At 48.1% G+C, this 16599-nt stretch overlaps 1 protein-coding gene across 1 annotated transcript in view; it reads right to left on the bottom strand.

The window, feature by feature from the left end:
- Positions 1–1045: 1045 nt before the first annotated feature.
- The window catches only part of LOC119910764 (MAX gene-associated protein-like), a 36548-nt gene continuing 20994 nt past the window's right edge, over positions 1046–16599 (bottom strand). Inside the window, 11 exon segments of the mRNA XM_038729574.1 lie at positions 1046–1239; positions 4643–4765; positions 5953–6764; positions 7311–7565; positions 9681–9942; positions 11031–11327; positions 11667–12001; positions 12271–12376; positions 12952–13035; positions 13118–13245; positions 15751–16027. Of these exon segments, the coding sequence (XP_038585502.1) occupies positions 1096–1239; positions 4643–4765; positions 5953–6764; positions 7311–7565; positions 9681–9942; positions 11031–11327; positions 11667–12001; positions 12271–12376; positions 12952–13035; positions 13118–13245; positions 15751–16027 (2823 nt within the window). The 3' untranslated portion in view covers positions 1046–1095.

Raw genomic sequence — 16599 nt, 5'->3', positions numbered from 1 at the left:
GGTCTCCCACACCAAAGGCAAGCATCTTATTTCAAACAATTTATCAACACAGATTCAAACACTGATCAAAATTACAAAGGCAACACTTTTGTTTTTGTCCCCATTCATCATGAGCTGAACTCAAAGATCTAAGACTTTCTCTGTGTACACAAAAGGCCTATTTCTCTCAAATATTGTTCACAAATCTGCCACAATCTGTGTTAGTGAGCACTTCTCCTTTGCCCAGATAATCCATCCACCTCACAGGTGTGGCATATCAAGATGCTGATCAGACAGCATGGGGATTGCACAGGTGTGCCTTAGGCTGGCCACAACAAAAGGCCCTAGGCTGGCCACAACAAAAGGCCCTAGGCTGGCCAAAATTAGGCTGGCCACAATAAAAGGCCTTAGGCCGGCCACAATAAAAGGCCTTAGGGCTGGCCACAATTAGGCCGGCCACAAAAAAGGCATTAGGCTGGTCACAATAAAAGGCCACTCCAAAATGTGCAGTTCCATCACACAGCACAACGCCACAGATGTTGCAAGTTTTGAGGGAGCGTGCAGTCGGCACGCTCCCTGAGGCAAATGGTGGTCACACCAGATACTGACTGGTTCCCGGACCCCCCCCGGACCCCACCAATACAGTGAAACTGCACATTTTTGAATTTTCTGTTTCTGTGTTTTTGGTTTTTCTGATTTGGTTTTTAAAGAAAATAATGAAAGAACAAACCAAACACGGATTTTAATTCTGGTTTTTGTGGATCTTTTCGTTCACCGCCGCTCCACCTAGAGCAGAACTGTGGTCACGGTCGCTTTAGATCACATGAACTTCGATCTGACGTCCAGACTGAGGTCGGATTTCAAACAATCAGACTTGGATCTGATTTGGACCACATATGAAAGTGGCTCAAATCCGAACTGGAACAGATCAGTGTCTGCGTGACCTGTTCACACTGCCAGAAAAAAATCTGATTTGGGTCAGTTTGGTGTGCGGCCTGAATGCAGCCTTAGTTTCTGTCAGGTTAGTGCAAGCTAAGCTAGCTCAGATCTGTGTGGTCCCCTTTTCATTTCTGTAGTCAGTATTTATTTTGGTGTCATGTTTATTCTTCTGCTGATTTATATTATAAGCCTCTGATAAATAGAGCTACCTGCTGATGGAGCGATGGTGGTGAGGAAGTCGTCTCTCCTCTTCATCAGCCTCCTCTTCTTCTTCTCTAGATATGTTTCTGTCTTCCTCAGCTGCTGGATCACCTGCACCGCCTGCAACAAGACAACACCACCAGCTGTCAGCCGGTAACTAGAAACACGGAGTGTAACGCAGTCCAACCTGTAAAAAGAGCAGCAGGTGACTGGTGAAGACGGGAAAAAGAAACTAGACCTGCAAGTTAGGGATGCAGCAAATGTTTGGATGCTGAAATTACAGTCGTTTGCAAAAGTTTAGGTACCCCTGACAATTTCCATGATTTTCATTTATAAATAATTGGATGTTTGGATCAGCAATTCATTTTGATCTCAGAATCAACTTTATTGCCAGGTACGTGTCCACATACGAAGAATTTGACTCTGGATTGAATGCTCACGATGTGCTTAATCATACAACACCACAATAATAAAATATCTCCGACCCAGGCTACAGTGTAGACAACACATATATACACACTATGAACAAAATAGACAGATTGAGATAACAGTGCAGTGAGCAGAGTGCAAAGGATGCAGGACATTATTATTTACATGTCAGAGGTGGAGGTGATATACAGGTACACATAAATGTACACAGTGTGATGGAGCACAGTGCAAAGGATGTATCTACAGTATGACCGTATGAACAGCTCTGAAATAGAGAATGGTGAATAAATACTAAGTGGTAACCAGAAGGGCTGACTCCAAATAGTCAAAGATTCGATGCTTCGATGGGCGGAGCCTGATTCGACTGTCAATCTCACAGTCGAAGCATCGCAGCAAAACAAGGATCACGCCATTTTGGCGATATGGGGTGCTCAACGTCTGATTTTACATAGAACTACCAGTTTTCTCCCAATAAGTTAATATACAGCCTGTTACAATACATATTTCAATGTTTAATGCTGTAAATAAACATGTAAAAAGAAAAAAAAACTTCCAATAAATGTTTTTAAAGTGCGTGAATGAATCCAAACTTGTAATCCTAACCCTGGGTCGTCAGCATGTGTAAGCGTAGCCTGAGTGTGTGCAGTGGCAGCAGAGGAACACTTGCTGAAGAGATGGAGCTCCAGCTTCACTGGTGTTGTGCCGAGTTGTCCACACCTTGCGGGACTTTCGGATAATTTATCAAGGTTGATGAACCACACAAAGAACGGCTACTTGACTACTTGAAATAGACCCGCGAGGAACTGCGACGTGCAGGCAGCTGTCGGCAGCACGGCAAAAACTCTGCACAAGACCGGTGAATGGCAGGCGCGTGTGCAAGAGAGAGAGAAAAATACACGATTCGACTATCAGTCGACTACAGGCAGGACATGCTGATTCTGATTCGACTATGTAAATCCTTAGTCGGGGACAGCCCTAGTAACCAGTCAACAGGTGGCTGATTAGAGGCAGAGTTACCGGGTTATTGCACAGGAATTTGTTCCTGACACTGAGTCAGATTCAGCTGTTCATCAGAGTGAAGGCTTGTGGGAAGAAACTGTTCCTGAGTCTGTTGGTTTTGGCGTACAGTGCTCTGTAGCGCCTACCAGAGGGGAGGAGCTGGAACAGCTTGTGTCCGGGGTGAGATGGATCTGCAGTGATGTTTCCTGCCCGTTTCCTGACTCTGGAAACGTATCAGTCCTGAATGGAGGGCAGGTTGGCACCGATGAGCTTTTCTGCAGTCCTGACTGTCCGTTGCAGTCTGCTCCTGTCCTTTTTGGTGGCAGATCCAAACCAGACAGTGATGGAGGTGCAGAGCAGAGACTGGATGATGCCTGTGTAATCTATCAAATAACTGAAGGACTCAGTAATATTTCAGTAGTGAAATGAGGTTTACTGGATGAACAGAAAATCAAAACGAAAGTAGACAGGTGCATAAATTTGGGCCCCCCACAGAAATATCACATCAATATTTAGCTGAGCCTCCTTTAGCAGAAATGACGGCCTCTCGACGCCTCCTGTGGCCTGTAGTGAGTGTCTGGATTCTGGATTTCCTCCTTGCAAAACATCTCCAGGTCAGTTAGGTTTGATGTTTGCAGAGCGTGGACAGCCTGCCTCAAATCACCCCACAGATTTTCAGTGATATTCAGGTTTGGGGAACATTGTACTTGTTCCTCAAGTAGATTTTCAGCAGTGTTTTGGGTCGTTGTCTTGTTGAAACATCCAGCCGCGGCGTAATTTCAACTTTGTGACTGATTCCTCTATATTATTCTCCAGTATCTGCTGATCTTGAGTGGAATCCATGCGACCCTCAACTTTAACAAGACTCCATGATGGAACCTCCACCAAATGTTACTGTGGGTAGCAAGTGTTTGCCATCTTTGTTTCATCAGTCCACAGCACCTTCTTCCAAAATGAAGCTGGCTTGTCCAAATGTGCGTTTGCAGACCTCAAGCGACTCTGTTTGTGGCGTGCGTGCAGAAAAGGCTTCTTCCGCATCACTCTCCCGTACAGCTCCTCCTTGTGCAAAGTGCGCTGAATTGTTGAATGATGCACAGTGACACCATCTGCAGCCAGATGATGTTGGAGGTCTGTGGTGGAGGTCTGTGGGCTGTTGTTGACCGTTCTCACCATCCTTCACCTTTGCCTCTCTATTTGACTTGGCCTGCCACTTCTGGCCTTAACAAGAACTGTGCCTGTGGTCTTCCGTTTCCTCACTATGTTCCTCACAGTGGACACACTGACAGCTTGAATCTCTGCGATAGCTTTCTGTAGCCTTCCCCTAAACCATAATGTGTAAAATCTTTGTTTTCAGGTCATTTCACAGTTGTTTTGAGGCCCCCATGTTGTTTCAGAGGAGAGTCAAAGAGAATAACAACTTGCAATTGGCCACCTTAAATACCTTTTCTCACGATTGGATGCACCCGTCTATGACGTTCAAGGCTTAATGAGCTCACCAAACCAACCAGCCTAATGAGTCAAAAGACCGATTAAATTTTACAGTCAAGTTGACATGTCGACAGAGTGGAAGCATTTTAAGGTGTCCGAGCTGTTTGCAGAAGGTGTTCTGCTGAACTGTCTCGAGCACATCCACTGACTGGATGAATTTTGTGCGAGGAGGATGCACATGTGACAACGTCTGGTTTTCAAAATAAGGGGCCTGTACAGGATAGAAATAAAAAGTTAAAAGTAAATGGACTCATGTAATTTACTTTACCGGACCCCCTCAGGCCCCGGACCCCCCCACCATAGTCTTTCCACATCCTGTGCGAAACACAGAGGAAAAAGCTCATTTTGACTGTTTCATTTATGCAGTGGGAAAAAAAGGCAAAAGAAATAGAAAAACTCAAGTTCAGTTCAGGGACCGCGTGGATATAAGGTGTATTTTAAATGTGCAACGTGCTGTGTGGGAGTTAGAGGCCAAAACACGTTCACCTTGATAATAACGCCACCACTTCTGTCTGAGGTGTCTGCAGCAGCGCCGAGAATTTCACTGACATACGTTTCTACTCAGAGAAGCTTAAAGAAGCTGAACTAGTGTTTGAGCGAGTCGGACCTTCGTCAGCGTGGACACCTTAGACGTCCTCTCCTGGCTCAGTCCCACTTCTCTCCTCAGACCTTCGAACAGCTGCCACATCTTCCTTCGACGCTGCTTCTCCAGCGCGTTGTGATTTAAGCGCTGCAGACAAACAACAACAGCAGAAAGTGAGCTCAATATTTTCAGCAAAGCCGAGGAAAGCCACGTTGTGAAAATACCAACAGTAAACCAACCAGTAAAACTTCACCAAAGTAAAAGCACAGAAGCATCTAGATGTAAATGAGTATCACAGGATGTTTGAGACTGGTGGGTGGAGCTCGGAAAGAAATTTAATCTGTGCTCTAGCAAACCATTTCATCAGAAACACGTACAGATGTAAACGCTGATGAGCCAGTGAAATGTTTTTCCAGCAACCCGAAGTCAAAGAATAAAGTAGTGTTTGTTTTAATGGACTCCTGTAACCTGTTTAATACTTCCTGTGAAGATAATCCAGTTAATCTTGTTTCCATGCTGTAAATACGCTTCGAAAGTAATTAAGAGTGAATCTGAGCAGGTCCAGAGCAGAACCCGGGAGAGCCGGACGGGGGTCCGGGTAGAGCAGACGGGATGAGCGCTATGTTACTATGAACATTTCACTTTTACCTTTTATTATAGCAACTAAACGCTCTTCTTCTACAATCGGCCTAATTTAATGATTTAACTGTGTTCATCATGTTAATTTCATCTGTAAAATGATCCTCTCAGTTTAAAGAGCTCCCACAGGGCTCAGCTTCATCTTCTTTGGCCTTTGATGGGAGCGTTATGTTCACTGCTGTGAGCGGAGGTCAGGTGCAAAGAAATAAACTTTGAATATCGAATGTCTGCCCACAGATCCGCCCTGGTTTTAATAACACCTTGTTCTGAAAGCTGGACGTTGTCACAAGTCTGGCGCAGCTCGGTTAGTCTCGTATCGTGTAACGTTCAGACTTGAGCAGCTCAGAGCAGCAAAACACGTCACAGGTCTTTAATGTTCTTATGAGACGAGAAAAAATAAGTTCAGTTCATTTTGAAACTGTATTTAATGTGAAATACTGCAGTAAGTAAAAGTGCTGCGCTGCCGTGTTACTGATCAGATTTGATCAACTTCTGTTTGTAAAATCTTGATTTGAAAAGAAACTAATGTGAAAAGTAAAATTTCTATGTCTGAGTTGTGGCGGAGTAGAATTAGAAAGACTACAGCAAAAGTACCTCAGAATTATACTTCAGCCCAGTACTAAAACCCGCCGTGTGGGCGACCCTGAACCCCTCTGCTGGTTTTACTGTGACAGATTTTAAAAGCTTCCTCTTACGTGGACGCTTACGACCTCCCCCGTCTCTTCTCCGCTCTCCGTCTCTTCCGTGAAGTCTGACGAGTTCTCCGTCTCGCTGCTCGAGGACGCCTCCACATCCACCGTGTCCGACGGCCGCTTGGCCCCGCCCTCTGTCTCCGTCGTGGTAAAGAGCCCCGTCTTGTCGTCCACGCAGATGATGTCCAGGTCCACCAGGCCGCAGGCCGGCTCCGGCTCAAGGCTGAACCTGTCAGCAGGGGGGTACGGCGGGGGTCCGGGTGTGGCCCCTGACCCGGACCGTGCTGGAGCAGGAGGGCATGGCGGTCTGTGTGCGGCCCCTGCAGGGGTCTGGATGTTGGTGGTTTGTGGTGAAGCAGGTTTCTCCTGGAATTTAGGAGCCACAGGGGCCGCAGACACCGCCGCCGTTCTGACCCCAAGCTCGGCCCTCGCACCTGCGGAGGTGTTGAGGGAGACGAGGTTCATCGGGGGGGCGGGGGGCTGGAGGACGGTGAAGGCGCCGGCGGCAGTCACCACTTTGATGGGGGGTCGGGGGGGCAGTTTAGGGCAGGTGACGACAATGGGTTCCTTTCTGGAGGCGGCGGGGATGATTTTAAAGGTGCACGTCCCCTTCTGGGCCAGGAAACCAGAGGCGGGCCGGAGCGGGGACGAGAGGGGGGCCACGGAGAAGGACTGGAGGCCAGACAGGGAGGAGAAGGAGGGGGAGGGGCCGGTGGAGGTTGTCACTGTGGTCAGAGGGCGTGTTTGGTTCCCAACAACAGCGGCGACTGCAGGCTCACGAGGTGCAGCAGGGAGGACCGAGGGGGAGGGGGCACCTGGAGGGGGAGGAGACAGAAAGAGGGGGGAGGAGTCAGTCACTGGTTTACAGCGAATCATGTCGGTGCTTTCTATCAGCAGTACTCAGTAAGAGTAGTGACAGCGCCACAATGTACAAATACTCTGATGCAAGTAAAAGTCCTGCATTAGAAAGAATACTTGAGTCAAAGACCAAAGTATTAGTTAATTATTGTACCGACGGGGCCCCAGCGGTCCTTCACCCTGCTCTTCCAGTGCAGGAACTTTACCCAGAAACCTCTGGAGGAACTTTAAGTCGAGCATGTCGGGTGTTTTGAATCTGCTTTTCTGTTACTGCTCGTCTCTTCGTGCGGCTCGTCCTGCGCTGACGGAGTTCAGCTGAATTCCTGCTCTGGAGTTCATGTTTTAAGTTTTCATCAGAAGGTTTCTACACCTTCCTTGTGGACAGTGACGCCCGTCCGTCAGCTGGTTGGTTTGCCGGGTTGTGTTCAGACCGCGGTGGAAACGCTCACAGTATGTGTCCTCACTAACCGCAGCTTTAACGCCCCCCCCAGTCCTGTACTCACCTCTGGTTCTGAGCTGGCTGATGGGAACCAGTTGGACCAGTTTACCGTCCGGTCTGCGGTAGTACTGAAGGCCTGACGCTGCCTGGACCGGCTGCAGCACCATCCTCTGACCGGTGGAGGGGGGCAGCGGGGGGCCGGGAGCCGGGCCCGGTACGGGAAGCTTCCTGTGAGGGCCCGGGACCTGAACCATCAACAGCTGAGGGCCTTTAGAAGCCGGATTTCCAGGTGGAACCACCGAGCTGCTCACCTGACAGTCTGAAACACACCAGACCAGATGGATCACGGGTTATTTATTAGAGTCTCAACCTGAGGGGCAGGACCCGTCAAGGGGTCACGAGAGACACCCGGCTAAACGAGTCCAGCAGCACGTGTTTCACATAAACTCAGAAAGTCTGAAACACGGTCACCATTTATATTTTTTAAAGATGTTTTTCGTTCCCACACAACAATTAAACATGACCGGACGGATTAAATATTTGAAGTCTCTGCAAGATGGTTCTCTCTCACAGAAGTGAAGCGAAATCAATATCTGAAAAGTTATAAACGACAGGAGGACGTTCATCTAGACTAAAGGTTTCCAAACGAAGACACAAATATCTGATCAGATAAATAAAAATAAGAGTTTCACCAGATGATTACTGAATCTCCTTTTTCGCCATTTCCAGGGAATGCAGTTTGCTTGTTGATGATCTGTAATTTAGCCTTTTCTGTTTAAAACAATTATTTTCCTTTTCACATCTCCATGAATGTGTTGATCACTTTAAAATATCACGCTTGCTGCCCAGCCACTATTTTTACCTGCCTCTTTTATTACGGGCATCCTAGAATGATTGTGGCAGCAACACGGAGCAGCTCGTTGTTGAAGCACACAGAGGAAGCTGAGCGTCGTGCGTAAACCAGGACTGTTTTATCCGCCCTATTTTCTCTCTGTGCATCTCCAAAATGACTGTTGACTGTGAATAAATAACAGCTGGCAGCTGCTGAGTGAAAGTTAGTTTCACCGGCGACATCCTGTTTACGGACTCACCGTCGGACATCGCTAAATGTTTGCATCTGCCCAGCTCTGTGCTGTGAGAAGCGCCCGACCAGCGCTGATCAGCCTAACAGCGCGCAGCCTGGCTGGCGGCTCATTTCGGTTAACGAAGCCTAGGTATGAAAGAAAACTGTAGCGAAATTAAAAGTACATTACCGGCCCACAGAAAATACTGAGTAAAGAGTAAAAGTAGGCTGCAGTTTTAAAAAGGTGAATGTGAAAAGGTGACTTATTATTATTTATTTATTTATTTAGTAACAAGTTAGTCCGGTTAGTAAGAGCAGCACAAAAGAAACGTAATATTGAGGCGCTTTGCTGCAGCTGCCTCCAGCGAACTTTTCAGCACCACCTTTGCCTCCTGTCTCCTTTTCTACGGGCCTCCCTGATTTTTGTCCGTTACATCATGAATGTAACTGCACGAACGGAAAGAGGACGAGAAACTTTTCTTTCTGCTCTGTAAATAATATAAATCTACTTTTGATTTATAAATTAATCCTGTAGCACATAAACACATGCTGGAATATAACTTCACTTTTTTATTTATTTGCAGATAAACTATTGGTCACTGATCTAAATATATAGATAATAAAAACTTCTGTGATGGTGATTCTGTTAATAAATGGTCTTTCGTATTACCTGACGGGGGGCGGAGCTGACAAAGGCTGAAGGTACCACTTTGACCTGATTGGCCCCTCCCGTAGGACCCGGGAACACTGTCACAGTGACGACCCGGGACTCAGGCGCTTCCCCCGCGGGCTGGTCAGAGGAAGCAGCCGATTGGCCGACCTTCACTGCTGCAGGCTGAAGCCCTGTGACACACAGACGGTCGGTTTGAGGCGTTAAAGCAGCGGCTGCTGTTGTTAGAGAGCACTTGGGACCCCAGCCTTTACTTTTGGGACCCCAGCCTTTACTTTTGGGACCCCGGCCTTTACTTTTGGGACCCCGGCCTTTACTTTTGGGACCCCGGCCTTTACTTTTGGGACCTGGCCTTTACTTTTGGGACCCCGGCCTTTACTTTTGGGACCCCAGCCTTTACTTTTGGGACCCCGGGCCTTTACTTTTGGGACCCCGGCCTTTACTTTTGGGACCCCAGCCTTTACTTTTGGGACCCCGGCCTTTACTTTTGGGACCCCGGCCTTTACTTTTGGGACCTGGCCTTTACTTTTGGGACCCCGGCCTTTACTTTTGGGACCAGGCCTTTACTTTTGGGACCAGGCCTTTACTTTTGGGACCAGGCCTTTACTTTTGGGACCAGGCCTTTACTTTTGGGACCAGGCCTTTACTTTTGGGACCAGGCCTTTAACTTGAGGAAGTACGATAAAGAATTGTGCGTTCACCTGTGGAGGAGGTCTGAGGCCTGGGTGGGGGGGCGGCAGCGAGGCCAGACACCACAGAGGTATCTGAGGACACGGTGATCAGGGTCGGTCCTGGACTCTGGTTCTGAGGAGGTTTAGAGGGGGAGGAAGAGGAAGGAGAACCTTGTTGGTTCCTGTTGGAGCCCACCCGGCCGGTGAGATAGGCTGCCAGTCTGTTCGCAGGATGGAGCGCCCCCATCTTCCCCAACTGGATCTTAGCCAGAGGATAGAGCTTCCCGTTCACCTGCAGCAACAGAAGAGAACATCACAGATCTGACATCTCTCTGGATTTAAACTTTCAGTGATTCTGGAGTCAGATCTGAAGAGAAAACAGAAAATGAAGCACTCAGGTGACAACATGTTGAAAGGAGTTTCTGAGTGTCAGGGCTGAACGATTTGGGGAAAAATAAATAAATAAATAAAAAAATCGAACTGCGATTTTTCTGCCTGTTATTGAGTTTACGATTCGATTTTCGATTGTTGTACTGAAGTTCAGCTAAAGTTCAATATTCACTGCCAGTCTGTTTTTGACGGAAGCTGCGTCAAGCAGCACAGAGCAGATGAACCAGGCAGGAAGTCAGCCACAGAACGGCATAGAGAACCCGGTTTTCAAAATAAAACACCCTTTGCAGACTCCCGATCATATATCAACTTTAAACACAGTTAAACCGACAAAAGGAAGAAACTACGTAGCTACTTAACCACGGCAGAAGTCAAGCAGCAAAATCAAGCTGCGATCTGCAGCTGAAGCACACAAAGAGACACATTAACAACGTGCAGGCTGAACGCCGCGCTGCCGAAACACGGCAGTGTGAGTTGATGCCGGACAAAACTGCAGCGACAGCTGCCGCCTGAGTCGGTTCGGCTGGCGCCATTATCGCACGTTATCCTCTAGTTTGGTTTGTGGTAAAATGTGCACGCCCTGTGCTCGCTCTGATTGGTGGGTAGGACCTTAACAGCAGGCGCATGGCGAGTAGGTCAGATGTATAAATTAACCTACATTTTAATCGCAGTCCTCACAATGAGCTAATGGCGTTCTTTCAAACTGAAAACGATTAATCGTTCAGCTCTACTGCGTGTAAATAACCAGATCTTCCATCTACTGATGAGGACAGAGACGCCGCAACTGAAGCGTCATTTAAAGTGTCGGCCGAGGTGAACGAGTTTATCTGTGGGTGGAGTTTACTCAGTCGTCATAGAGATCGGGGGGGCGGTTCAAAGTGGATTATTTAGATTCTTTTTTATTATTTTTGTCTAATTTTAATTTGATGAACTCCACAAACTGTCTGAATGTTCAGGAACCTGCGGTAAACCCACATGTGGCGTTCTTACCTGGACCGTGTGCTCTGTTGCCCCCTGCTGCTTCCTGTTGGCTGAGAGGAAGCCGGCGGGCGAGATTCCCGTCAGGAAAGGCAGAGCCATGCTGACCCTCTCCTCCTTCGACCTCAGCTTTGCTCTCTCTCCCCCATCATGCACCTGGTGAGCTGTTGATCCTGCCTCTTCCTCGATGTCACCGTCCTCCACCTCTCGCTGCCAGTCTTCGAGAGGCTCCGCCTCTTCCTCCTCCACCTCTCGCTGCCAGTCTTCGTAGGGCTGCGCCTCCCCGAGCACCTGTTTGAGGCGTTCCTGCTGAGAGACACGAGGTAAATGTTACAGATCAGTCATCGTGTTGTCAACACTGACGGCTGCAGAGTCACATGATATAGAACATGTGACACATTGCATCGTGGGATTGCTTCCAGGCAGTGGAGGACCACAGATTCTTGCTACCTGCTGCTGTAGGGAAACTCAGCTATTTAACCTCTGAGGTTAAATAGCTGAGTTTCCCTGCCAGTCAGTCAGAACTGAAGAAGTCCTTTGGATAAGGGACGAAACGTCTTCCAGTAGCTTCAACCAAGTCCAGTTGCCCTTCATTTTAACCTTCGTTGGATAACTATGACCTGGATGACTGAGAATCTTCATAGATACCTGCTGCTGGTTTGTCTCCTTCTGGTTTTCTGGCTGTGCTGGTTGTTCCTGGTCCTGTTGGGGTCTGGAGATGTGGATTTTGTACTGGATGCAGCTGTCAGCGCCGCTCTCCTCCTGCGTCTGGCTGATCGGACTGATGAGGTACTTTCTGATCCAGAAGGGTCGGTTCAGTTGGTCCATAGCCATCGCCTCGCACAGCTTCTTCAACACGTGGTTCCGGTCGGCGTCGCTCAGCCACTTACATTCCGCCAAGATGATCAGACGCTTTGACGGCTTCGGCTCCGCCGGAGGGGTGGCGGGCCGGCCGGAGGGCACCGGCTGGACCGGTTCACCTGCTGAAGGAAAACCCAAAACCTGAATCAGTTTCCAAAAAAGTCCAGACGGTCCGTTTCATAAAAATCAGTCACCACGGAGAGTGATGCTCCAGATTATTATTATTATTCATTAACGTCGTCACACAGGAGAAGATCAGCTGATCCGAGTCTCTCAGGTCTAAACCAGCTCCATGAAGCAGGCTGATCCTGGTTCAGTTTGCTGGGTTCATTCAAGACACAGTAAGAACTGCTTTGTGATGGGATGGCGGCGTTGATGTCACTGAACCCACCTGGGGGAGGAGGTGGGGGTGCTGCCTCTGTGTCCCTGAGTGTCAGGTCTCTCTGTTTCAAAGCTTTCAGCCGAGCGCCGTTAGACTTCAGGCCGTTAGACGGATCCTGCAGGACAAACATCAGACGGTCAGTAAAAGCAGATCTTTAGGGACATGAACTGGGACGGTGTTTCCCACGCATAGACGACGCCCGCCCAGGTGCGTTGACGGCGTCCCGCCCAGGTATGTTAACACCCAGGTGTATTAACGACCTGGTGTATCAACCGCGTCCCGCCCAGGTGTATCAACGCCCAGGTGTATTAACAGTCGCTCAGGTGTATTAACAGTCGCTCAGGTCTATTAACAGTCGCCCAGGTGTATTAACAGTCGCTCAGGTGTATTAACAGTCGGCCAGGTGTATTAAGTTTATAAAACATCCCGCTGATGCAGGAAGTCAGCTGACACACAGAAGGGGGCGGGGTCAGCAGGTGTGTTTATGCGTATATTTCCTCTGTTAATGTGAAGACTTAACGGCCATCTTTTAATCTGCTGACTCCTTCCTGGTGATCCGGCGTCTCGGTGCTGCTAACTGTTAATGTGGCAGCTACAAACCAGCTGGACCTGACAGCAGCTCTTAGAGTGCGCCGACCTTCCTACCACCTTCCTACTAAATGAAAAACACAGACCAATCAGGAGCTTTACCCTCTGCTTCCTGGTCTTCTTCTTCTTCTTCTTCCCCGTGTAACCTCTGACCCGGGCACAGCTGCTGTCGTCCTCTCTCCTCTTTTGGAAACAAACAGAATCAGACTGATCAAAGAACTAAAACACAAACATCATCTGCTACACAGACGAAAGACTGAGTCCTTACGGCGGGCCGGGACAGAGATGCTGGCTCAGGGATGTGGACCGGGTCTGGATCCGAGTCTCCAACGTCCCTCTTCCACAGAGTCCGGACGCGCTCGGCAGGCTGGGAGACGGTGTCCGCCTCCTTCAGAACTAGGAGCGGTGAGAAACCAGGCAGCAGGTGAGCATTTCATTTCATCAGATCCAGCAGCTGATTTATTTATTCTGTCTTTACAGTCCACAAACATGTGAGAGATGGCGCCGACTGCCACGGCACGCCATTTCTATGGTGGCGTCTCTGCTTGTTAATAACACTGAATCATCGCTGGTTCATGAGCGCCAGGCACTTTTCGATATCTGGGATTCTTTTGGGAGCTTTCGCATGTTGAGGGTGGACATGGTGCAAATCCTCCACCTCTTCCTGGTTACGGTACCAGAGGAGCTTCGCCGCCGGGAGTCAACTTTCCTGCCCCGGGTGAGATCTCGCAGGACACGCCGGCGAGCTCGCGGTACACGTTCTAGTCAGAGTGTGAAGTTAAATGCACGGCTGGGAAGGACTTACATGGACCCGTGTGTTGGTACTTGCTATAATCATCTGGATTTGGCGTTTTCAACCCGTTTACCCGGCGGGCCCCGAGTCCGGTCAGCTGTTGCAGCCCTGTTGGACTGGGGGAGGCGGTTGCATTGCGTCGCCGGTCGATGCGGGAACAAAAGGTCCAGATCGCTCTTCTGAACGTCCGGTCTAACATTAAATATTTGAATTCCCACGCTCTAGATTTTCTGCTCATGACCAAGACGTGGGTGCGTGAGGGTGACGAATCGCCACTGATGGAACTTTGTCACGCTTTAGATTTAGTTTGAAGCTGTGGTTTGTCGGTGTCAGTTAATAATTCAGTGCTTTACCAATTTCAGATCACTCGCTGACGTTATTTGACATTTCTATCCCTAATTCATGTAGCGCAGGGAAAATGGTGCCGAAGACAAGATATTAGCGCTAGTGCTTTAAATGACCTTAACTTGAACCAACCAGATGTGATGGATCCAGGTTTTAGCCTTTTCTGCCTCACAGACAACTTTATGGTGGACTCTGGGATTTGTTGGCACGGGGCGCTCCAGCTAAGACACGGAAGTGTCCTCTAAAAAATCTTACACCTTGGCTAAATGAGGAGCTACCGACTCTCAGAAGCAGCTGCTGAAAGGTTGAGCGTCAGTGGCGCCATACTGAGCTTGGAGTTCATTATCGGCACGGCACGCCCGCCAGTCTGCGGCACAGGCAGCTTCTTCTAATGCGATTCTGAATAATAAGCATCACCCTAGACTTCTATTAGGACTGTCGATAGACTTACACAGCAGCCAGTAAGTAGCACGGATCTGTCAGCACGTGATTTATGACGTATTTTCATGAGAGATTGAGGACGTCCGAACTTCGACATCCCAGTCAGATGTCGGGGGATCAGACTGCGCTACCACCATTTTCTACAGGACGGCGCCGATTTCTTTGGCTGAACTAAAACTGTTGTGACTGCGAGACGAACCACTTGCTCTCTGGATCCCTCGCCTGAAGTATGGCCAACATTAGGACTGTATGTTTCAGCTCTTTTAAACCTTTCGCTTTTTTTTCAGGCTTGCTTCAAATCTGCGGTGGAAGAAACCAAATCTGGATATAAACTCGAAAAATTATAGAGCTGTTTCTAATTTGGCCTTCTTATCTAAAGTGGTCTCAAATCAGCTTTTAAAATTTCTCTCATCTACTAATCTTTTTGAGCCGCTGCAGTCTGCTTTTCTACAGAAAGGCGGTAAACGCTCTGTTACTGGCTGCTGACACAGACTTAACGTCGGTAAACAGAAAACGTCCTGCTACTCAAGAGAAGAGATGATAGCTGTGGGACCAGCTAGATTAGGTCATTTGTATGACAAAGTTACTCTCCATTGATGATTCGGTCATTCATTGCGAGGAGAGAGAGTAAAGAATCTCGGGGTCGTTTCTGATCGATCACTTTTGTTTGATTTGCATATTAAAGAAGTATTGGTCCTTAAAGATGCCGGGGCCCTTATTCCTGCCTTTCTTACATCTAGGCTGGATCACTGTAACGTTCTGTTCTCTGGGCTGCCTAAGAGAAGTCTGCGAGGTCTGCAGATGGTCCAGAATGCTGCAGCTCATATTCTGACTGGATCGTGCAGTAACTGCTGTGCCTGTTCAGGTTAGAGCAGACTTTAAGGTTTTGTTGTTCTATCTGTCTGATCTTGTAAATTCTTATGTGCATACACGGGTGCTGCGCTCCCACGGGACATGACCTCTGACTGTACCAAAGGTTAGGAAGAAAACGAGCCTTTTCCTTTCCTGCTCCAACATTAACGCCAACAACCGGCAGAAACTAGGCCGACGTGTTCAGGTTTTCAAATCAAAGCTTAACACCTTCTTCTGCACTTTACTAGCAGTTTGATTGAAATAAATGTATTATTATTACTACTATTATGTAGAAACAGTCAGCGTGAGCAGAGTGGATCACACACAGAAGGTGTATTTTATCTGAATGGAAACAGCAGCTGGTTAGCCTAGCTTAGCATAAAGACTGGAACCAGGGGGAGACAGCGAGCAGACGTCCCCTGCAGGACGAGTCTGAGGCTTCATAAAGGTGGTGCAGGTGGTGTACTCACCGTAGGCCATCTTCATCCTCCTCTTCCTCTTCCTCTTCTTGTTGTTGTCGTGGCGCGAGGGGCTGGAGTCGGACCCGTCCAGGTTCTTGAGGATGACCACCTTCTGTTTGAGGCAGCTGCAGCCCAGCATGCAGTGCGGCCGGCCGCAGTGGCTGCCGGTGGAGCGGTGTGCCAGGCTGGAGCAGACGCATCCCAGCCTGCAGAACTCGTTCAGGCAGGGAGGGGCCCGTCTCCGGACCAGCTGGATGGGAGCGGTCGGGTTCTCGCTGACAAAACCCTGAGGAGAAACCAGAGGGGCGGAGTCAGGGTACGGCACATGAACCAGGGCGGCTACAGTGAGGACTGTGTTAACACGTTTAAAGGTAACGCACGTGTACACGTCTAAATGAAGTACCAAAAGTACAAGTACGCATTATGCAGAATGGTACTCACTAGTAGTAATACCACAGTGAAGTACTGAATGTAAAATTTTACTTAAGTAAAAGTACAAAAGGAAGTCCTCCTAATTATTTTATTCTTATTTCAGAATAATGTAGATTATATTTATTGAAACTGAAGGAATTCTTTTTCCTTTTTCTTCTTTTCTGCAAATGAATATTTGGGGGAATAATTTCCCCCGACCACTGAAATTATTTAAAAAGGTAAACAGAAGAGGAGCTGTGCATAAAAACCTCATAAAAATTAAAACCACAAGAGCAATAGTGCAAACGAATAGGAAAATTAAATGTGGACTCTTAAACATCAGATCTCTCTCTTCTAAAAGGTGTACTAGTAAATGAACTAATATCAGATTATGATATTATTAGCCTAAATGAATCCACCCCTCCCAGTCATATTAATACTCACATT

Source organism: Micropterus salmoides, unplaced genomic scaffold (assembly GCF_014851395.1).
Source record: "Micropterus salmoides isolate LMB-PRFRI ecotype aquatic unplaced genomic scaffold, ASM1485139v1 Ms_hic_scaffold_19, whole genome shotgun sequence".
Taxonomy (NCBI): Eukaryota; Metazoa; Chordata; class Actinopteri; order Centrarchiformes; family Centrarchidae; genus Micropterus; species Micropterus salmoides.
The sequence above is the reverse complement of the archived record's forward strand: the minus strand, read 5'-3'. Positions and strand labels throughout refer to the sequence as shown.